We start from the raw sequence: 23,539 nt of genomic DNA, 5'->3' as shown, positions 1-23,539 counted from the left end.
GAGAGAGAGAGAGAGAGAGAGAGAGAGAGAGAGAGAGAGAGAGAGGATTGGAGGGAAGAGAGAGAGTGTGAGAGAGAGAGGATTTGAGGGAAAATAGAGAGAGAGAGGATTGGAGGGAAGAGAGAGAGAGAGATTGATGGGGGCAGAGAGAGTTTGGAGGGAAGAGAGATAGAGATAGAGGATTGGAGGGAAGAGAGAGATATAGAGAGAGGATTGGAGGTAAGAGAGAGAGAGGGAGTCAAGAATTGAGAGAGAGGAGAAGAGTGGTGGGGGAAGAGAGAGGATTGGAGGGAAAAGAGAGAGAGTGATGAGGGAAGAGAGAGGGATGTAGGAGAGAAAGGCAGAGATAGGAAGTATGAGAGAGTGGAAATGAGAGAGAGGAGGAGAGAGGGAGGGAAGAAGAAATACATAGAGTGAGAAGTGGAGAGAGAGAGTGAGTGACAAGGGAGAGATGGAGAGAGAATGTGTATGTTTGGGGGTGAGATAAAGAGACAAAGAAGGAGAGATGGAGAGAATGTGGGAGATAAAGAGAGAGGAGAGAGGGAAGGATATAGTAATAGAGTTGGAGGGTGAGAGAGAGAGAGAGAGAGAGAGAGAGAGAGAGAGAGAGAGAGAGAGAGATGGATTTGGAGGGGGAGAGAGGGAGGTAAGAATAAATAAATAGAGAGAGAAAGGTAGAGAGAGAGGGAGTGATAAGAAAGATGGAGAGAGAGGGAGAGAGGATAACAAGAGGGAAGAGAGATAGAACCAGGGGAGAGGGAGAGAAGGGGAAGAGAGAGCGAGGGAGGGAGAGGGGGAGGGAGGGATAGATAGATAGATTAGAGAAAGAGAGTGTATGTTTTGGGGGTGATATAGAGTGACAAGGGGAGATAGAGAAATAGATGGAAAGTGAAGAGAGGGAAGAAGAGGGAGATGGAGCGAGAGGGAGAGACAAAGAGATTGATAGATATGGAGAGAGAGAGCATGTGTGTTTGGGGGGTTGAGATAGAGACACAAACATGGAGATATGGAGGGAGATATATGTTGATCTGAAATTGATTGCTAGTTAATGTTGTGCTAGTATCATTTCCAGATATAAAATTTTCTTTGCTTTGATTTACTTATCCATAAAGAGTTTATCCATGGGCATGTGATTGTCAATTCATCTAACTTGGTGAAATTTAGTGTTTTGCATGAACTTAAAAGCATTAATTTAAATGTCTGAACAACAACATATAAAAACATAGTAAGCACAAATAACATAGATCAATACACAAATTTTTGTTGAAGGAGTTCACCCCTCCAGGGCTACATCTCCTTGGTCCAACTTCATAGTGTGGGCATTTGTATTAGCTTCAATAGTGCTCAAATTGTTGTTATATGCATCCAATGCTCTTGTAACATGTTCCAATGAGTTTAAAACATTCAAATATATTATAAATGACTATTTTTTTACTCAATTTCGTTACTAGCTACTCTGGGAATGGCCTCCAACACCTAGTGGCTCTAGGCTTAAAATATTCAAGTGACCAAAAACACTTGTATATGACCTCTTCTACCTCTGCAACATTCTCAAACGCGTTCCTAGCATACCAATTAGCAAAAAATGACTATTCATTTTCAAAATTTGGCTGAGAATTGATTAAGTTATGGCTCAAACAGTTTTTCCTACAAAACCTCCGCTAAATCTAGAGAACTGCCAGTTAAGTCTGCCAAGTTTGGTGGCAGTTCCGGATTTGGTGGCTCTGCCATAATTTCCGCCAACTTAATCAACAAATTAATTAAATTCTAATCATCATTAGGGTGCACTAATCACGCTTAGCACTGGCCCCTAGCTCCTAGTTTCAACGCTTGGTCGCATGGGGTGGGGTTGGCCTGTAGGGCTGGCTTCCACCATGCCACCATCGGTCATAACTACACGCTTAAATTAACGTGCACTGCCACATTTTTCAAGTTCCTTGCCCATGGTCCAATGATTAGGCCTTGGTATTAGGAGGGGGAGGTCATGGATTCAAACCTGCCCTCTGCCCATCCAATTTATGTTTTTGCCACATGATATCAAAATAGTTCAAAATTTACGTTTTTACCATGATATACAAATAGTTCGGAATTTACGTATTATGTGGATTTGTAATATTAAATATTTAATATATATATTATATTATAATATATAATTTAAAATGAATCATATATATATATATAATTTCCACCTTGGAGCCAACTAGGCAACTTCACCTTCTTTGAGCCAAACTGGTGATTTTAAAGATGACACTTTTCACTCTGTCACTCACTGAAATTGGAGAATATTCTCTGCATGCTGACTGGGCATCCAGTGAACCCTAGTCAAACTTTCACTTTGACTTTTTTTTTTACCAAACTTTCAAAAGCTCTAACTTTTGCATATGATTTCGGTTTTCTGAACCGTTCACGGTGTTGGAATCCTGGCGACGAACTCTATCTAGTATTTTGGTCTGAAGCAATGCCGAGCACTTTCATTTTTTAGCTAAAATACTGATCCCTGATCATTCCTCCCCACTAGAAGCCTTTTGGACCCCAAAAGCTCTCTTGATCACTAATTATGTTGATGAGGGGATTGTTCCCTCATCCTTCCAGTCTTTATCCATTGAAATTTTCCTAATTTCATCATTTGGAGCTTTTCATAAAAATTCAATTTTTTCTTTGTTTCCGACGACCATTTATTACTATCTTTGACACCGTCATGCTGCAATATTTCTGAATTTGCAGAAAAACAATCTAATTTTGCAGAAAACATCTTGTTCCTACCTTGGTCAACAATCAAAGGAAACTTGGAATCTTTCTCACCTTGCACTTTGTCTCTATGGCGATTTTTAGCTTCTTTTGCCTTGTACTTGAGTCGACTCTTGCCCAAGTTTCTTCGCCATTGTAATGTGCCTTTTGGAAACCAACAATGAACATTTGTGAAACCCATGCCTTCTTTTCCAAGCTGCTTTGTCCTCTTCTCTTTGACCTTTGCAACTTCTTGCACTGACACCTTGTTTTCAACACCGCTCAACACCAATGTTGGTTGCTACAAATGTTTTTCACCTTCTTTCAAAGGCAACCTGTTATCATTCTGAAACAACTCATTACAAATATAAACATCTTTATGAAAAGTATGATTCAAAACATCTATTTTTTTTATCATCAACAATGTCAAGCTCTAACTTGCATTCACTAGCCTCTTCATTTGCCCTGCATTAACTAAAGAAATGTTTAGTTTCTTGCGATGAGCTCTCACAATATACTTCACCCCATCTTTAAGAAAATGATATTTGTGCTCATAGTAATGAAACATCGCTTTCCTGTCATACAAATATGGACTTCCCAAGATAATTCCAGAAATGTCAAGTGGAACCACGTCTAACTTGACTTCATCAACAAAGTTTGCAGTAATAGAAAATCTAAAAATGCATTTCCTTGAAACCTGTAAATTGGCATCCTTAACTATCCAACCCAAAGGGTATGGTTTATGATGTGGTACAGTTTCAAGTTTAAGCTCTTTAACTAAGTCTTCTGAAATTAGGTTTGCTTGTGATCCACTATCAAAGAGTGCATCAATCTTGGTATGATTTGAGATTACTCTGACAGTGAAGACCCTTCCCTTTTGTCTTCATTTGGAGTGTTGGTGTGACTATCTGAGGAACTAGTACTTTCAACATGTTGACATTTCAAACCCGTAGCTGTAATTTTTGTCTCATCTCCTGAATCTGACCCTAAGTCTTTTTCAGCTATAGTAATAGTTTTTCCCTTCTCTTTGGCTTTCAATCTATCTAGTTTTAATTCTGGATAAAGTTTCCAACAATGGTCTTCATCATGGCCAGTCTTTGAAAATTTTTGCATGTGAGTTTTTCCTTCTCTTTTTATATACTTGCATTCTTATTTCCCTTCCATTTTCCTCCCTTCTCTTTTCCCTTACCCTCACTTTCACCTTTCTCTTCTATATTTTGTTTTCCCATTGCCTCAAGACGCGTGGCTTGCACACATACTTCATCTAAGTTGCTTGGGTTAAACATAAGGATAGTATGTTGAAAATAGGAATGTAAACCTCCAATATATTTCAAGAGTGTGTCTTGTGAATTCAAGTTTACTCCCAACAATAAAGCCCTTTTCCTAAACTCTTGAGTATAATCTTGAACTGTTTGACCTTTAAGCTGCCTAAAATTATGCCAACTCATAATGGCTTTTTGCATATAGGCTAAAGGATAAAACTGTCTTTTAATTGCAGAAACAAATTCAACCCAAGTAATGGATATCTTACCATGGATTATTATTTCCTCTTGAGTCTTTGCTTCCCACCAAACTAGTGCAACTCCTTCTAGCCTCAATGAAGCCAACTGGATCTTTATGTCGTCCTCTTGAAGGTTCTGAATTCTGCAGTATACCTCCAACTGTCGAATCCAATTGTCCAACTTTTCTACATTCACTTCTCCATTTTACATGGGAAGTTCGAATTTTATGTCCAATTTCAATAATGGAGTTTTTCCTTTTGGGGTTTTGGAATGAGTATGGGCAATGGTGGTAGTGGAAGATGATGTTGTGTGAGATGGTGAAGATGATGAGGATGGTGGAGATGGAGGTGGCTTTCCACCATTCCCTTTGGAATCCTTCTTCTCATCTTTTTTATCCTCTGAGCTTCCTTCTCCATGTGGAGGTTTAGAACTCTCTCAAACCATTCTGGTGTTCCTATCTTCATAGAGGACTTTAGCCATCTCAGTCAAAGTATAGAAAGCTTTCTTGAATTCTTTGATGGCGGGGATGCAGGGTTTAGAGACAATCTTTCTAGTCTGCCGGCAAGTTCTTCAATATCTCGATCTTCTGCCCTTCCTTCTGGGTCGATTGCATCAGTCATTAAATTGGTAATTCATTTCCTTTTAAATTCATACTACTATGCTTATTTAACAACCAGAGCTCTTACGCAGCAATATATATATAAATGTGCTATGTCATATCCGCCACATATATATTCACTATGTCTTACCTCGTAGCCAAATGTATTAACTACCTCTAATGCTTCCACGCCTCCTCCTTACCAACCGAGGCTTGTCTTTATTGGAGATGGGCGATGGTTATGGACGCGTTACCCTGTACAAAGGTGCCCTTCTACACTACACATATTCCCTTTCTACGCTGGCGGCTTTGATACAAATATCTACGCTTGTTATAGCACTGCTTGCATGCGCTTCAACCTTCAAATTTAATGCAGAGGCTAACCATCGTAAACTCCAGCTCCAAATAAACATGATATCAAATCTCTTACAGACAGTTCCACAATCTCGGCGCCGGTATAGTCTCAACGATGACAGTAACTTTCAGGTAATATTTTCAGTTATAAAACAGAGATAGGAATTGTGTGAACTCTTGGAGAACCAGAGACACATGCGCAACCATAATTTAAACTGTATATCATAACGGAAGAAACCAATTCAATTATTAACGCACCATGATGGCGCATGAGGGACAAAACAAATCATTAGAACACACACATAATTTTATTCCACAGTTTTTTCATATGAATATATACATTACAGAGGACTGAATTGAATTATTCGGAGCGCATAGGTTTCTTCTTTAAAAGTATGCTCAAGGCGCTCTTTCCTCTCCCACTGAGAGATTTTCTGCCTTTTGTTTTATGATCAAAGATAGGCATTTTGATCCTTATCTTTTACAAAAGCAGGCTTTTCCCTTTTTCCCATAATGATTTAAAGCATGAAGCTTTATTCTCCCTCTTATCCTAATTTTAACTGAAAAACATAGAAATTCTATCCCAAGTTTTTCTCCTAAACTATTTCCCCCCATATCCTTTTATTTAGAAAAGAATATTTACATAATCTCCTTTATTAAAATAACAAAATATTAAAATTTATCACACCCCCCTTTTACCCCATATTTACAAATCAGAATGGTCTTGATGCGCTTGCATCATACACCCAACCTTAAAATTAATCATGATCTCTTGATCATGTGTTTGGATCTATGGATGCCTGGATCCCATATCTTGTGCTGCAAGTCATCATGTGCTATTACTTGCTGTCTTTCTCCAGGTTTCCATATCTTATGATGCCTTGCTCCGCTAGCTACACTCTCGCAATCTTCTTCTGTCTTGTTCTTGCTGTTTCTCCTTTGTTTTGCTGGTGTTGGCCTCTTCCAGGATACTGTAATCATCAGCTTTCTGATGCTTTCAATCTCTTGGTCCAATAAATCTCCCAGTTGTTGATTTCTTACTCCTATGCTGGTCTCTGTTCTGACTGCCACCCAATCATCCACCCCCTCTTGTCTTCTGGAACAGAGAACTTCTTTTCCTTTCATTTGTCTGTTCAATTGAGTCAATTGTTTCTCAGTACTGGTGCCAATACCTGCATTCACAAAACACATGTTAAAATTAAAAACATAAGGCTCCTGGGCCTTATCTCCTTTTGGCAATGATTCAAGTGGTTGCTCTATTTTGTCCTTCTCTTCTGCCAGCATATCAGCATGTTGATCCGAACTCTTAGCAAAATTCATGCCGCTATCCATGATGCCTTCTTGCTCTTGTCCCTTGTACTGAACTTTTTCACTTGCAATCTCTCTATCATATCTTGGATTTTCCAACCAGTACTCTAACAATGCAATTTCTCTATGGAATTGTTGCAGCATTTCATCATCATTTATAGTCCCTGCATTCACACATAAACTGTCAGTTTGAAAATCACAGAGTTCAACAGTCTCAACTGTTGGTTCACTTATCCATGCTACAGACTGATCTACTTCTTCTGCATCTATAAGAACTTCTTCTTGTGCTGTAGCAGCTTCACAAGATTGCATATCCTCCTCAGCCCCTGTAACCACATCAAAAGTATCAGCTACATTATCCAGCTGGTCTGGCTTTACCCAATAACTCAAAAACTCATCAATGATCTCCTCTTCACGACTCAACGGTGTACTTATCATCTGCTCCAGGTATTCCTTTTTTCCAAGTAACAGAGTTCTTGAATTAGTCTTCTGTCCCGACTCATCTTCTTCTTGCAGAGGCAACAATGTATGATTGATACCATCCTTCCCAAACTTGTAGGTGTTTCTCTTCCCGTCATGTATGGCTCCTCTGTCATATTGCCAAGGCCTTCCAAGCAATATGTGACACACGTCCATAGGCATCACATCACAAAAAATTTTGTCTTTGTACTTGCCCACTTGAAATTCCACCTCACACTATTCACTTACCAACAGTTGATGTCCCTTTTGTAACCATGACACCTTATACGGTGTTGGATGCTTCGTTGTCTTCAGCTTCAATTTCTCCACTACATCTGTAGAGACCAAATTGTCAGTGCTGCCACTATCAATAACCATCTGGCAACATTTCCCTTGGACTTTGCACACTGTCCTGAATAAAGCTTTCCTTTGTGGCGGTTCAGCAGCCACCTCCTTCATTGGCTTAAGTAAAACTTTATTAACCACCAGAGATTCTCCTCTTTCTGGTGCATCTTCTTCTTCTGTTACCACTGCCGCTGGTGCTTCTTCTTCAGCTGGAGCAACAATTGCATTCCTCTGCTTTATGTCTGCATTCTCTGGGCAGTCAAAAGCTCTGTGTCCCAGCTTGTTACATCTATAACATCTTATCTCTCTACCTCTTCCTCTGCCTCCTCTTCCTCTGGAAAAACTCCCTCTGCCTCCTGCATCACCTTCTCTAGGCGCATGCTGGGTTGAGCTACTGCTAGCTCCTTCTTTAGGTGCTGTAGATCCTCCTCTACCACCTTGACTTCCTTTTCCTCTGAAAGTCTCTTTCCCTCTGGCAGACTGCTTCCTTATGAGTTTTTCCTCATATTTCAACGCCAGCTGATAAGCTTCCTCTACTGTTTTAGGAGACAGCAAACTGATCTCATCCTGAATGTCCATTCTGAGGCCATTCATGTATCTAGCCACCTTCTCATCTGTGTCTTGGGCTTCACCAGCTCTTATGCTTATTTTATAAAACTCTTCTGTATACTCTTTTACTGTTAAAGCTCTCTGTCTAAGATTTTGCATTTGTCTAAACAATGTTTGCTGATAATTACTGGGCAAGAACTTACCTCTTAACTTTGCTACCATTCGGCTCCAGTTCTTGATTGGCTGCTTACCAAGTCTCTTCCTTTCCGCCTGCACGCCATCCCACCAGAGTGCTGCATGGCCTTTTAACTTGGTGATGACAAACTTGACTTTCTTCTCATCTTCTGTTTCTTCATAATCAAAGAATTTCTCCATGCTGTTAATCCAGTCGATCAATTCTTCTGGATTCAATCCTCCTTGGTATATCGGTACTAACTGGTTCCATGGCCTGGCTGTGGACTTCAACACTGACTGAAAGAACTTCATCTCAGGAGTAACCTGTACAGCTTCCTCTTCTTCAGCAGCTTCAATTTCGGGCTCACTGACATCTCCATCATCTATATTTCTATCTGGCGTTAACGCATCGAGTCTAGCTCGCAGCTCTTCTACGGTTGCCATTAGTTCAGCATTTGTAGTAGTTCGTCCTCTTCCACCACGTCCTCGTCCTCTTCCAACTCTGAAATCCATTCTTCTCCCTCTCCTGAGATTCAGTTCAACGCCAGTTGATGGCTCTGATACCACTAATGATGGCGGGGATGCAGGGTTTAGAGACAATCTTTCTAGTCTGCCGGCAAGTTCTTCAATATCTTGATCTTCTGCCCTTCCTTCTGGGTCGATTGCATCAGTCATTAAATTGGTAATTCATTTCCTTTTAAATTCATACTACTATGCTTATTTAACAACCAGAGCTCTTACGCAGCAATATATATATAAATGTGCTATGTCATATCCGCCACATATATATTCACTATGTCTTACCTCGCAGCCAAATGTATTAACTACCTCTAACGCTTCCACGCCTCCTCCTTACCAACCGAGGCTCGTCTTTATTGGAGATGGGCGATGGTTATGGACGCGTTACCCTATACAAAGGCGCCCTTCTACGCTACACATATTCCCTTTCTACGCTGGCGGCTTTGATACAAATATCTACGCTTGTTATAGCACTGCTTGCATGCGCTTCAACCTTCAAATTTAATGCAAAGGCTAACATCGTAAACTCCAGCTCCAAATAAACATGATATCAAATCTGTTATAGACAGTTCCACAATCTCGGCGCCGGTATAGTCTCAACGATGACAGTAACTTTCAGGTAATATTTTCAGTTATAAACCAGAGATAGGAAATGTATGAACTCTTGGAGAACCAGAGGCGCATGCGCGCTGTATATCATAACGGAAGAAAACCAATTCAATTATTAACGCACCATGATGGCGCATGAGGGACAAAAAAAATCATTAGAACACACCCTTTTTTTCCACAGTTTTTTCATATGAGTATATACATTACAGAGGCCTGAATTGAATTATTCGGAGCGCATAGGTTTCTTCCTTAAAAGTATGCTCAAGGCGCTCTTTCCTCTCCCATTGAGATATTTTCTGCCTTTTGTTTTATGATCAAAGATAGGCATTTTGATCCTTATCTTTTACAAAAGCAGGCTTTTCCCTTTTTCCCATAATGATTTAAATCATGAGCTTTATTCTCCCTCTTATCCTAATTTTAACTGAAAAACATAGAAATTCTATCCCAAGTTTTGCTCCTAAACTATTTCCCTCATATCCTTTTATTTAGAAAAGAATATTTACATAATCTCCACTTCCTATTTTATTTAAAATAACAAAATATTAAAATTTATCACACCCCCCTTTTTACCCCATATTTACAAATCAGAATGGTCTTGATGCGCCTGCATCATTCTTCCTTTTCTGAAGAGGGACCTCTAGGCTCTCTTTCTCTAGACATAATGGCTATGGATCGAGGCTCAGAAATTTGTACTGATACTTGTGCCTCTTCAATCACTTCAGCCTCTTGTGCAATCTGTGCCTCTTCTATATCAACTGATGGATATGGAACTTGAGTTGATTCAGGTGCTGCTTTGAGTGGTCCTTTAGGTGAGGATGATGCTTTCTCAACCTTCTTCCTTCTTGTCCTAATCTCAGGACTAGCTATCAGTAGCTTCCCTTCTCCTCTCTGCAACTTCAACCTTGTAATCATAACAACAATTGCAACTATTAAACCCTTCAAGAAAATCAAGCAAACAACCTTGTGCTTTGATACCAACTTGATCTGAAATTGATTGCTAGTTAATGTTGTGCTAGTATCATTTCCAGATATAAAATTTTCTTTGCTTTGGTTTGCTTATCCATAAAGAGTTTATCCATGAGCATGTGATTATCAATTCATCTAACTTGGTGAAATTTAGTGTTTTGCATGAACTTAAAAGAATGAATTTAAATGGCTGAATAATAGAATATAAAAAGACAGCAAGCACAAATAACAGAGCTCAATACACAATTTTTTGTTGAAGGAGTTCACCCCTCCTGGGCTACATCTCCTCGCTCCAACTTCATAGTGTGGGCCTTTGTATTAGCTTCAATAGTGCTCAAATTGTTGTTACATGCATACAATGCTCTTTGAGCCTATTCCAATGAGTTTAAAACATTCAAATCTATCATAAATGACTACTTGTTTACTCAATTTGGTTAACAGCTGCTCTGGGAATGACCTCCAACACCTTGTGGACATGGGCTTCAAAAATATTCAAGTGACCAAAAAAAACCTGTAGATGACCTATTATACCTCTGCAACCTACTCCAATGAGTTCCTAGTATGCCAATTAGCCAAAAATGACTATTCATTTTCGAAATTTGGCTGAGAATTGAGTAAGTTATGGCTAAAACATTTTTTCCTACAAAACCTCCGCTAAATCTGGAGGACTGCCAGTTAAGTCCGCCAAGTTTGGTGGCAGTTCCGATTTGGTGGCTCCTCCATAATTTCCGCCAAATTAATCAACAGATTAGTTAATTGCTAATCATCATTAGGGTAGACTAATCGCGCTTAGCGCTGGACCCTATCTCCTGGTTTCGACGCTTGGTCGCATGGGGTGGGGGCTGGCCCGCAGGGCTAGCTCCCACAACCTCGCCATGGGCCAGAATTGAAAGGTTAAATTAACGTGCGCTGCCACATTTTTCAAGGTTTTTACCCATGGTCCAATGGTTAGGCCTTGGTATTTGGAGGGGGAGGTCACAGGTTCAAACCCGCCCTCTACCCATCTTATTTATGTGTTTTGCCACATGATATCAAAATAGTTCGGAATTTACGTATTATGTGAATTTGTAATATTAAATATTTAATATATATAATATATAATTTAAAATAAATCATATATATATATATATATATATATATATATATATATATATATATATATATAGATAAGAAAACATAATTTCCACCTTATAGCCAACTAGGCAACTTCACCTTCTCTGAGCCAAACTAGCGAATCTGAAGATGACACTTGTCACAGTGTCACTGGCTGAAACTGGAGAATATTCTCTGCATGCTGACTGGGCATCCAATCAACCTTAGTCAAACTTTGACTTTGACTTTGACTTTTTTAAACCAAACTTTCAGAAGCTCTAACTTTTGCATACGATGTCGGTTTTCTGAACCGTTCACAGCGTTGGAATCCTAGCGATGAACTCTATCTAGTCATTTAGGTCTGAAGCAATTCTGAGTACTTTCATTTTGTAGAATTGAGGCTTCTATGATCCATATCAAGTTTATGAGAGATTTTTTGGTGTAAATCACATGATATTTCATTTGTCGACATGTTTCGAACCAACCAGTGTGGTTCATCGTTAGGACAAGTTGAAGAATCAAATCAAGCTTTGCATATTAAATAGTCAGAGCAGAACCTCCAACGGCTATAATTCTAGACCAGGCAACGACTATATTGACTAACGGCTAAATTTGACTAGGAAACAGTTAGTTGGACTGGACCAGGGGCATAAAAATAAGTTAATTTAATTGATTATTAAATTGATAGTTAGTTATATTATTATTAAATTAAAATTCAAAGGGACATATGAATTTACCTAGAGGTTTTAACTATTATATATATATATATATATATATATATATATATATATATATATATATATATATATATATATATAAATAAATTAATTTTAAATGTTTATTAAATTAATAGTTAGTTATAAAAAACTATTTAATAAATGTATATAAAAATATAAATATTAGAATAAGTTAAGTGTTAGAAAGAATAAAACTATAATATTTTAAATATTTAATTAATTTCTTATCTAATTGTTAAATTGACATATTATCATATAACGATTTCAATATTAAAGTAATTATATTTCTTTTTTCCTTTATCAGTTAAAATTATTAGCATATAACTACAAAAAAAAAAAAAAAAAACACATATATTAATCAATAAAGAACAAAGGCCAAAGGATCCGGGATAACAAGAACAAGCAAAAAGCGAGGGAGAGGAGGAAGGGAAGCTAAAACACTGATCCCTGATCATATGTATAGATGGAGGGGGGAGAGAGGGAAGAATATTTATTGCATTAGATGCATTGATTCCAATTTAGATGGTGATTTCTAATCTTATTTCATTGCTTGCACTAGATGCATTGATTTCAGTTTAAATGGTGATTTCTAATCCTATTTCATTGCTTGTACTAGATGCATTTATTTTAGTGTAGATGTTGATTTCTAATCCTATTTGATTGCTTTCACTAGATGCATTGATTTCAATGTAGATGATTTCTAATCCTATTTGATTTCTTGTACTAGATGCATTGATTTCAATGTAGATGGTGATTTTTCTAATAATATTTAATTGATTGCACTAGATGCATTGATTTCAATGTAGATGTTGATTTCTAATAATATTTGATTGCTTTCACTAGACGCATTGATTTCAATGTAGATGATTTCTAATCCTATTTTATTGTTTGCACTAAATGCATCAATTTCAGTGTAGATGGTGATTTTTAATTCGATTGATTCCAATGTAGATGTCGGCTTATAATCCTATTTTCTTACTAGCACTAGATGCATTGCTTTGAGTGTAAATGTTGATTTCTAATCGTATTTGATTGCTTGCATTAGATGCATTGATTTCAGTGTAAATGTTGTTTTCTAATCTTATTTGATTTCTTGCATTAAATGCATTGATTTCAGTGTAGATGTTGATTTCTGATTTGATGTAATTGGATGTATGATGGTACATTAATTTTAAAGTAATTGGATTAATATTGTGCATTGATTTCATTGTAAGCATACAAAATTATTGACAATGTACATTGATTTTTGTGTTATAGTAATTCAACATATTAATATTGGAGAGAAAGAGAGACAAGGTATGATGTTTACTACAATATCTCGAGCTAAAGATTTAAATGGTTTAAGATTTAACATGTCCTTTTCATAGAATCGATATGAAAAGATGACAAAAGTAACAAGGTGACAATAAGAATAGTAGAAGAAAATAGTTTGAGATTAATCATAATGAAAGACTATTTGTAATTTACTATATTCTTATTATTCACATTTTCTATCATTCAACACTATTACATTGTCACTTTACATTCAAAATTTTTATTTCATCATTTTTCATCATTAAAGTTGTTCACAATATTTATCATCTCAACAAACTAAGGTAACTAAGAAAATTTAAAATTAAAATGACCAAACTAATCTCAGACATATTTAGCATATTTAAAATGATCATATTTAATATTAGATGATTTTACATATTATTGATAAAATCAATTATCTATTCGTTAGATTTTCTTTGGTTGTACACAACTGAAACCAACCTCGATCCATCTTAACTCTGAATCTATCAAGCGCCGAGAGGGATAAAATCTCTCGAGGTGCAAACCTTTCCTCAAGTTTTGCACTTAAAAAAGAGGTTTTCATTTCAAGAGATTTGATCCCTCTCGGTGCTTGATAGATCCGGAGTTAAGATGGATCTAGGCTGGTATAATTTAATTTTTTTAGGATAAACGAGATCTTGTTCCATTTTTTTAGCAACAAGAGATCTATCATGGAGTAAGTGTTTGGTATTATGATCAATTAATGCCTATATTTGTGTTTATAATTTATGTGGCTGCTCAAGTTATAAAGAATTAAGATTTAAGTTAGAGACATATATAGTTAAAATGACATTTTTCAGAGCATTTTTCTGGTTAATTTAATTAAAATCCACTAGAGTTTTTTAGGCATTGAATTCATTTATGCATTCAAACATGTATTTTGAACAACGAAAAATCACAAATTTATCTTGGATTCTAGTGAAAAAACTATTTTATCTATTATAAATTAGACTATAACTTTAAAAAATATATAACAAAATTTTTAATCATAAAAATTTATATCCATTCTATCATAAAAAAATCTTAAAATGTAAATAAAATTTACTACTATACCATAATTTATTACATTTAAAAAAACATAATTCATTTACGATAAAATATATATATATATATATATATATATATATATATATATATATATATATAATTTAAATTAAACCAAAAAAATATATTTCAAATAAATCTCAATTAAAAATATACTATCCAATTATTATTAATTTTTTTTATCGGGCAAATATCAAATCCCTACCATTTACCTATACTTAAATTTAATTTGAAAGCTAAAAATCAAATCCCTACCATCTATCTATAATTAAATTCAAAGGCTTATTTCAAAACCAACAAGGCAGGCTATCACCGTAATTAATTAAATTCAAGGGCTTATTTCAAAACCAACAAGGCAGGCTATCACCGTAATTAATGGGTGGACTAAAACCTTCCGCTCACTGCATTCTATTCGACGTTATCCACCGCCTGCGCTCTGCAACTTCGACACGTATTCCACTACATGACAAAATGTGATGTAGACCCCCGCAAAAATTAAACGTACCCTTCACTTCACTTATATTCAAAAGTCAAAGATATCAGAGATGATAAGACCTTCCACTTGTTTTTCTTCACAACTTTACCTCTTTTTCTGGAATCCGCGCTCTACCAACCCAACCCTGAAGTGGTCGGTTGAGATTAACGATGTGCATTCAACCATTTTTATTTATTTATAATCGAGTTGTTTTTATGGTTTTTTTAGTGGATTTGTTTAGTTTAATTTCTCTAAAATCTACCAAAAATTTATTGAAATCACAAGTTTGATGATAACCCCTGCACAATCCAACTATCTTAGAGATTTTTCAAAGTGTTGAATCCATATATAGAGTCAGAAAACCAGTTTAAATAGCAGAAATCAAAATTTCACCTTAATTTTTTCCATCAAATTCTAGCACTGAAAAATCCAAAAAATCTCACTAAAAACAACTCTGTTCATAATCCTTGTAACCTGTATTCCTCATCAAAAAAGTGCCACCAAGTCATTCTCAATCACCCTTGCTCACCCAGATTCATCCCCTTTTGCTTCAACTCACAGGCTTCTCTTCTGGGCATATGATTGATGTCATCTTGTAGCACGATTCTTTTCTTTACACAGTGCAATCATTTTCACCTTAAAAAAATATTTCTGGGCGGATTATAAAAGATATATATTAATATGAAATAGATAAATACAACGAATTACAAAAAATATTGAATATATATTAATATGAAATAGATGAGTTTGGAAAATTTCCTTTTATAAAACCAATAAAAACATAAATAGAAGTAATCGTTATTACTATAATAGTAATAGTGAATGAGACAGATTACAAGATGAAGAATAAGTAATGGTTCTATTACTATAATAGTGTTAAAAAGATAGGTAGAAAGACGCTGAGAGGCTATGGAGATTTTCTATTTGATTTTAATTTTAGTTTTATTGGTTAAGATATAAATCATGTTAAAAAGATAGGATAGGTAGAAAGACGCTGAGAGGCTATGGAGATTTTCTATTTGATTTTAATTTTAGTTTTATTGGTTAAGATATGACGATTATGATTTATAAATGAAAGAATTACATATTTTATAATATAGTTGGTATTTTGTAACTACTACACATAGGTTAGATGTATTAACTATAAGTTAAAATTTTCTATTTATAGTCTATTTTATGAGTTTTTTCAATTAGATTTCATTGATGAGCTTTGAATATTTGCAATTTCGAATTTCCTAATGAACCATTTTTAGTAGGTTCTAGTTAGCTAAATTTCTTTAGTTTATGAAAAATTTCTGCCCTATAAAACAACTTTTTAAACTCATATAAAATGATATTTAGTCAAAATTTTAACCTTAAAATGAAAAATAATCTAAAACCTTACCATCATAAAATTTTCATGTCATACGTAATATGAAAGTGAAATTTCAAACTTACATTGAATATATAATATTTATTTTTGAATATATGAGATTTATCTTTGTTACATAGAAAAATATTAAAAAATAAATTTATTTATGATTTTTTTTTAAATAAATGTTTTTTATTTAATTCAAATTATATCAAATTATTTGTTAATTAAAATTATATAATTTTTAATATATTTTTATGTTTTATATAAATATTTTTAAAAATATAAAATGGAAATAAATTAATCTACTTAAAATTATTAAATTGTAATTCAAATTTTATTAATAAAAAAAACAAATTGAAAATGAAACCACCATGCAAAATTTATGATGGCTTTTATCTAAAAGAAACCACCATGCATTATATCTAGTCAGTCTTAAGATTGCGGTACAACCACACGACAAAATTACGAGCCACTTCTCCCTAACTCATATGGCCTGTATACCACTGCTATATAGCATGGTAGATGTTGGCTGCCATTTTTGTTGAAATTAATGGAGCAATATGTATTATTGGAGAGAGTCTGTTCATTAGTTGTGTGTGTGTCCTAGTTTAGGAATTAGTTCCTATTTTCTAGGTGTTAGTTCTAACTCTCCTATTCTCATGTAAACTTATATATTCTTGATGAATAATGATCAATGTAGTGCATTCTCTGTGAGGTAGTCTCCAGGTGCAGCTTGCTCACTTGTGAGCTGCTATGTTTCAGAATATATTTTTATTTCTTCCATTTTTAACATGGTATCAGAGCTAGAGAGTTTTTTACGGCTGTGAGAGTGCCTAAGTGGCAATATTGTGACCTCCGGTGACTGGTGCGAAGAAGGCCTGACGAGGAGGCGAAGTGCTGTGGAATATCACGACAGAATTAAATTTTTTCTCTGAGGTAAAATTGGAGCAACACGGGTTTTATACCAGACAGTCGCACTTCCCTAGCTTTGGAGCAATGGGGATTTGGCCTGAAAAATCGCGTTGTTCGCCCTTTACTCTTACGATTTCTCATCAGCGCGACCTGTCAGCACGAGTTTCCATCCAGAAATGTGCGTTGGTTGACTTTTCAATTGTTGTGTATTTCTTGTGGGTCACCATGCAGGTTGTCGAGTAGATTGAGTGGGATCCGAAGGTCGATCGGTGGCCCTGTCATCGTTGATTGCTTCCCTAACTTTGGAGCAACAGGGATATCGTGGGTATCGTGATATCGTGGAGTGGCACAACGGTATTGGTGAACGATGATTTCTAACACTCGTTGACTAAAGGACCCCCATCGGAGTAACCGTTGTGTGAATTGACTGCGTTGCAGTGCAGTGCAATGTTGGACCTGTGGTGGATCCTTGTTCGAGTGCTATGAGTGTGGAGAAAATTGTCTTCATAGATCGGTAGGATCGCTGGGATCGTGAGCTTGGTTGTGGTAGATCAAGATTGTTGGTGGTTGCCTGCTGTTTTTTTGTGCGCATTGGGAGTGGGATGAGCCGGTGACTGTGCAACAGAAGAGAGATCAACGTCCAGAGGTAGATCGACATTCCTCTGATTTGTGGATCGCCTGGCTGCCCACATAGCATCATGGTTGATGGTGCCAAGATGCAGATGTTGAAAGTGAAACAGTAGTTGGGTATATATTAAAGGTATAGCATTTAGAACCCTGCGTTTTCATAGATCTACACCAACGATAAGGTAGATTTTAAGGAACAAATTATTAGAGCGCAATTGCCAAAGCAGATCTACCTCCTTAGCGATCTAACAACCATATGTTCTAGTGTACCTTTTCCTACAAGTTGCAATAGAAGAATCGAAGAACTTTCCTCTAGATCTGGAGATAGATCTGTTTTTTTGATTAATTGCTGGAGGTTGAAAGTTTCTTTGAGGTAGACCTGTAATGATTAATAATCATATGGCAGAGGCATACTTGAACAAGAGAAATAAGCTTGATGGGTCCAATTATTCTAATTGGAAATTCAAGTTGCAGACCCTGCTTGAGGGGAAAAGTGCGTGGGCGATTGCAAATGGGGATGAATGGAAGCCAATTGCAGCAGGAGGCGGAACAACTACAACAATTCAGGATTGGGAGAAGAGGGAGAACAAAGCGAAAGTGTTGTTGAAATTGTTAGTTAAAGACTACATTATCCCTCACATCAGAGAGTGTAAATCAACAAATGACATTTGGACAACTCTCAAGGATTTGTATGAGATAAAGAATACAAATTGTTTATTGTTCCTGGAGAGCAAGATTCTCTCCATCAAAATGGAGGAGAGTGAATCAACTGTCGCATTCATCTCTCGGATCAAGGAGATGAGAAATAATCTGGCTGATATAGGGGAGACAGTATCGAACACTGATCTTGTCACGTTTACCATGAATGGTATGACTGGCGATTATCATATGTTTATTACAAGCCTGAATGCAAGGGAGAAAGCCCCCAATTTTGAAGAATTGACAGGGATCTTGATACAAGAGGAAGAGAGGCGGATGACTCTGAAACCCAGAATTCAGATCTAGCATTAATGGAGAAGAAAAAGCCTTTCAGAGGGAAAGCAAGTGCAGGATAGAAAGGTGGAGGTACACCATAGAGAAAGCCACCTCAAGGTATGTCTTCAACCAGAAATGATTCAGGGATCAAATGTTTTTACTGTGGTAAATCTAGTCACATTGCTAGGAATTTCCATAAGAAGAAGCTTGATGAAGGTCGACATAGACATAAGAAGCATGCAAGACACTTTGCTGATGAAGATCAAAATCAGAACCTCAGATTCTTTGTATCTGATTCTGCTTTCTCTACTGAGAATGATGAAGCAAAAACTTGGTTTGTGGATTCAGGAGCTTCCACTCACATGACAGGTAACAAGCACTGTTTCGAAAGTTTTAAAATAAACCAGCTGTGATTCTAATATCTACCTTGGTGATGACAGAGCCTACCAGATCAAAGGACATGGAGACATTCCTGTGATTTTGCGTGATGGCAAGATCAAAAAAATCCAGAATGTGATGTATGTACCAGGAATTAAAAAGAATTTAATTTATGTTTCAATGATTGCATATCAGAACTTGAAGGTAGAGTTTTTTAAAACCTATTGTGTCATTAAGGATTTGTTGGATAAACATAAACTGGTTGCATCTAGAATTCGAGTTGGAGGCCTGTACAAGTTGAATGTCACAAGCATACCACACCAGGCTTTGACTTCAACAACAATGACAACAGAGAATCTTTGGCACCAAAGATTCAGACACATCAATCTTCCTGATTTAGTGCTGCTACAAAAACAAGGTATGGTCAATGGTCTCCCTGTTTTAAAAAATGTTCATGTTGAGTGTGAAGGATGTGCCCTTGGGAAGATGCATAGGGATGATTTTGCCGCAAGATTAGATAGAAAGAAGAGAAATATACTAGAGCTTGTGCACACTGATATATGTGGGCCGATGCAGACAAGGTCATTAGGAGGTGCCTATTATTTTTTATTATTTGTTGAAGATTGCACAAGATTTACCTGGGTATATTTTCTCAGAAAAAAGAGTCATACTTTTGAATACTTTAAAGAGTTCAGAAGCATGGTTGAAAAACAGATAGGGAAGTTCATCAAAATTCTCCTCTCAGATCAAGGGGGAGAATACAAGCAGGGTGGTTTCATCAAATATTGCAAGGACCATGGGATAGTTCAACATTTTACAGTACCCCACACTCCTCAACAAAACGACGTTGCAGAGAGGAAGAACAAAACCCTTGTGGAGTCTGCACACAACATGTTAAAAGGTAAGAACCTATCTAATGGCTTTTGGGTAGAAGCAATAAATACTGCAGTGTATTTAAAGAATAGGAGTCCAACAAAAAACCTTGATCTTAAAACTTCATTCGAAGCTTTATTAGGTTTTAAGCTTGCACTTAATCATTTAAGAGTTTTTGGCTCAAAAGATTTTGCTCATGTTCCAAAAGAGGATAGGAAGAAACTGGATTCAAAGGCCATTAAATGCATTTTCATAGGGTATTGTACATAGTTTAAAGCTTATAAACTATTTAATCCCTCTACTCATAAAGTGTTTGCAAGTAGAGATGTAGTATTCCATGAGCAGGTTGATGATGGAAACAGTGATAAAGGCAATGAAGAGTGGCACATGCCTTTGCTGGTGGAAGATGGAAGTGATGAAACAAGGGACAACCATGAGCAGCAACAGCAGTAGCAAGAGGAAGAATCAAGTGATGTAGGTACAATTAGCAAGCCAAGTCCACCAAGGAATGAGCGAGACAGATTTGAATCGAGTCCACCAGTAAGGAGATCAGGTAGGAAAACTCAATTGCCAATAAGATATAGGGATCATGCTCTTATAAATAGTATGTTAAATGTTGTTGAACCCTCAAATTATAAAGAAGCAAGTCAATATGATGAATGGATGGAAACCATGGAAGAGGAATATGAGTCAATACTTAAAAACAAAACCTGGGATTTAGTTGAATTGCCGGAAGGGAAAGAACCTATAGGTTGCACGTGGTTATATAAACCTAAATTTAAATTTGATGGTAGTGTAGACAAATACAAAGCTAGGATGGTAGCTAAAGGTTACTCATAAAGAGAAGGAATTGATTATGAGGAAACCTTTGCTCCAGTAGCTAATCTAAACACTATTAAAATGATGATATCTTTAGCTTCAAAACATCATTGGAATCTACACCAACTAGATGTGAAGTCTGCATTTTTAAATGGAGAATTGAAAGAAGATGTTTATTTAAAACAACCTGAAGGGTTTATCAAACAGGGGCAAGAGCATTTAGTCTGCAAATTAAAGAAGGCATTATATGGTTTAAAATAGGCACCCAGGTCATGGTATGAAAAAATTGATTCATTTTTCTTGTGGCATAGTTATAAGAGGAGTAAAAACGACCCAAATCTGTATATTGTGTTTGATGAAAAGGGGAAAATTGTTTTGATTTCTTTATATGTAGATGATCTTATTATTACAGGAAAAGATGATGAGCTCATTAAAGAAATCAAAGTCCATATGTCATAGGTTTTTTAAATGAAAGACCTTGGAGAGTTACACTATTGTTTGGGTCTGGAAGTCTAGAGGGATTCTGGCCAGACCTTTCTGTCTCAAGGAAAGTATGTCTGGAGCTTATTGAAAAAGTTCAGAATGGATCAATACAAAGCTTCCTCAGTGCCTTTACAATAGAATGTCAAACTTTAGAATGATGATGGTTCTAAGGAGGTGGATGCAACACTATATAGACAACTAGTTGGGAGTTTGATTTATCTAACTACAAATAGACTTGATTTACCTTTTGCAGTCAGTGCTTTGAACCAGTTTATGTCAAAGCCTCTTGAGAGTCATTGGGTGGAAGAGAAAGGCATCTTAAGGTATCTTGAAGGAACCTTGGACTTTGGTATTAAATATACTGATTCGTTTGATGTTAGATTGATAGGTTTTTCAGATTCAGACTGGGTCGAAAATCTGGATGACAGATGATCCATAACAGGTTATGCATTTAGCATTGGGCCTGGGGTCATTGCATGGAGTGACAAGAAACAAAATATTGTATCCTTATCTTCAGCTGAAGCAGAGTATCAAGAAATGTGTGCAGCAACGTGTGAGGCAATTTGGTTGAGGAGACTTCTCCATGATGCCAGAGAAGAACAAAAAGATCCTACAGTTATCAGATGTGACAATCAAAGCTCAATCAAACTTGCAAACAATCTTGTGTTTCACAAAAACAAAAAGCACATTGGTACGCAGTTTCACTTTGTTAGAGAGAAGGTTCAGTCAAAAGAGATTTACATTGAATACTGTAATACTTGTGATAATGCAACAAACATTTTTAATAGGCCCCTTAGAAGAATTAAATTTGAATTATTTAGGAAGATGTTAGGAGTAATAGTGAACCCTTTCTCCATTAAGGGGGAGTGTTGAAATTAATGGAGCAATATGTATTATTGGAGAGAGTCTGTTCATTAGTTGTGCGTGTGTCCTAGTTTAGGAATTAGTTCCTATTTTCTAGGTGTTAGTTCTAACTCTCCTATTCTCATGTAAACCTATATATTCTTGATGAATAATGATCAATGTAGTGCGTTCTCCGTGAGGCAGTCTCTAGGTGCAGCTTGCTCACCTGTGAGATGCTATGTTTTAGAATATATTTTTATTTCTTCCATTTTTAACAATTCTCCTCTCCATTTTTAAAAGTTTAAAGTGAAGCTTTAAAATGATAGCATCATGTGGAAGCCAAATGATATACTCTTCCATATAAATGTCTACAGTCACAATGTAGATTGAGCGGAAGAATAAAGTTTTGTTAATCAGAATTTGGGTAAATTTTCCCTTCCCATTGCATTTTGAAATGAGTTTAGTCCAAAATCATCTATTTTATGCCACAACAAGAATATTTTGGTTGCTTCAAATAAAATAAATTTAATGGACACATCATTATATCCTCCGTGCTAGGATTCTTGTTATCGGGTACACCTACATGACGAAATTACTAGGCAGTTCTACGAATGATAAAGCGAAACATCATGGATAACAGTGTTTGAAGCCAAATGATATCTTTTTCTATATAAATGTTTGAGGGAACAACATAGACTCAATATAGATTGAGCAGAAGAATAAAGTTTTGTGATCACAAATAATTATTAATTATTAATTAATTAATTATTAGAACACAATGAGTGAATCAAATAATTAATTATTAGAACATAATGAGTGAATCAAATAATTAACTATCAGAACATAATGAATGAATCAAATAATTAACTATTAGAACATAATGAGTGAATCAAATAAATTAATTTGCGTGGGTTTAGTTATTAAATTGTTGATTTAAATTTTAAAAAAATGAAAATGAAAACTAGCATACAAAAATTATAAATTAGTTATTTAAACTCAATATAATAATTGTTTTTTTAAATAAAAATTTCGCATGAAAATTAAATATAAATATTTTGATTTACAATAAGGGATGAGGTGTATTATAAACATATGACTCCATCATAGACAGGGAAAATTTTAGGGATGAACGTTTATCTTAAAGTCTAGTAATCTTGGCGAATTTCACTAGCCAATAATTTGTAATATCTAAAATGTTTGATGATATTTTTACAAAATTTTCAAATATTTAGTAATTATATATAGTCTCTATATAAACTTTTGGTGATTTTTAAGGTAAAACGGTTTTTTACTATAAAATTCAGGCGAATCATTTTGATGAAAAATAGAAATTAGCGAATCATTTTTTTTGAAAAAACATGGAAAATTAGCCCACTTGTGAATATTAGCCCCTAAAATTTTCCATGATCATAGAATAAAACAACCAACTAACTGAATGGGAAGAATCAAAGAATCCCACACAAGATGTTTGGATCTAGAACAAAGTGCAAGATAGAAGGGAGA

The 23,539-nt window shown here is 35.8% G+C and overlaps 1 protein-coding gene across 1 annotated transcript; it reads left to right on the top strand.

Moving 5' to 3' along the window:
• Positions 1 to 18,064: 18,064 nt before the first annotated feature.
• Positions 18,065 to 18,670, top strand: LOC149256249 (uncharacterized). The gene has a single exon (XM_089455282.1). It carries the CDS (start codon positions 18,065 to 18,067, stop codon positions 18,668 to 18,670), a length of 606 nt encoding a protein of 201 aa, XP_089311408.1.
• The last annotated feature ends 4,869 nt before the right edge of the window (positions 18,671 to 23,539 follow it).

Source organism: Pinus tabuliformis, chromosome 7 (genome assembly GCF_031772625.1).
Source record: "Pinus tabuliformis cultivar Carrire ecotype Pingquan chromosome 7, CPIR1, whole genome shotgun sequence".
In the NCBI taxonomy this organism is placed as follows: Eukaryota; Viridiplantae; Streptophyta; class Pinopsida; order Pinales; family Pinaceae; genus Pinus; species Pinus tabuliformis.
This window is presented reverse-complemented; position numbering and strand designations above follow the sequence as displayed.